Consider the following 1,021-nt stretch of genomic DNA (forward strand, 5'->3'; position numbering starts at 1 on the left):
CTGCACGCCCTCCCCCCGGCCCCCTCCAGCCACTCACTCCGGTCGGCAGATCACCAGGTCTCCTTTGTTGGTGCCGTAGGCCAGGCCAAGCCCTGGCTCGGGCAGCCACCGGGCAGAATTGATGCTGACATGTCTCCGCTGGTCAGCAGGCATGGGGTAAAGGACGTTGAAAACTCTCTGGGTGGGGGAGAAAGAGGGAAGAAAAGAGAATGGGAGGAGAAACAGTCTGTTACCAAGAATAACAAAATCCAGGGGGAAACCAAGTCCCTCGTATGGCCTGAAGCAAGTTAACCACAGGGAAGAAAGGAAATGGTTAGACTGGGAATGTATCTGAGAGCCTGGGGACGCACAGGGGAGGGCGGGACCCTCTTACCTGAGGTGAGGGCTAAGGACTGGTCAGGAAATCACAGGGCACATGTGGACTTCTCTGCGTGAAGCTTCGCTGTGCTCACCTCACAGCCTCTAACGTGTCTCACTTCATCGCTTTCACTTAAGCCCCTGGAGAGCCCCATGCAGAGCCCAGCACAGCAGGAAGCATTGCCCCGAACTTTCCTCTGACCAGACAAACCAGGGAGAGCCAAGCTCCCCTGGTAGCCCCGTTACCACGGAAACCACAGCACTCTCACAGCAGTGGGGAACTGAAGGTGATGGGGGGGCGGGAGGGGGTGATAACATCAGAGAACATTCTTAATTCACCTCATTAAGAGCAACGTTAAAACTGCTATTCTTAAGGAAAACGAGAAGGTGCAGTAAGATGTAGGAAGCAAGGCAAAGGGAACTCTTGAAAACACAGGTACATGAGTTCTTTCTAGCGTATATAAAATCACCATTAAACAGACCAGTTCCCAAAGGGAATCTCCTTTCATCGGTCTACATCTTTCCAAAGCTACTATTTTCTCAGGGGGCAGCTTAGCTCTGTCTCAGGTTGGGCTGAAGGTGAGATCTGGCTACTGATCGATACGATGTTCCAGAATCAACTTCAGTCAGAGGCAATGGAAGGGTGAAGGGCAACATTTTAGAG

General features: G+C 52.4%; 1 protein-coding gene across 1 annotated transcript in view; it reads right to left on the reverse strand.

The window, feature by feature from the left end:
* The window catches only part of AMBRA1 (autophagy/beclin-1 regulator 1), a 173,299-nt gene that overhangs the window by 16,852 nt on the left and 155,426 nt on the right, over nucleotides 1–1,021 (reverse strand). Inside the window, exon 17 of the mRNA XM_010842452.1 lies at nucleotides 38–177. Coding sequence (XP_010840754.1) covers nucleotides 38–177 — 140 coding nt within the window. The remainder of the gene's footprint in view (nucleotides 1–37; nucleotides 178–1,021) is intronic.

Source organism: Bison bison, unplaced genomic scaffold (assembly GCF_000754665.1).
Source record: "Bison bison bison isolate TAMUID 2011002044 unplaced genomic scaffold, Bison_UMD1.0 scf7180017864178, whole genome shotgun sequence".
In the NCBI taxonomy this organism is placed as follows: domain Eukaryota; kingdom Metazoa; phylum Chordata; class Mammalia; order Artiodactyla; family Bovidae; genus Bison; species Bison bison.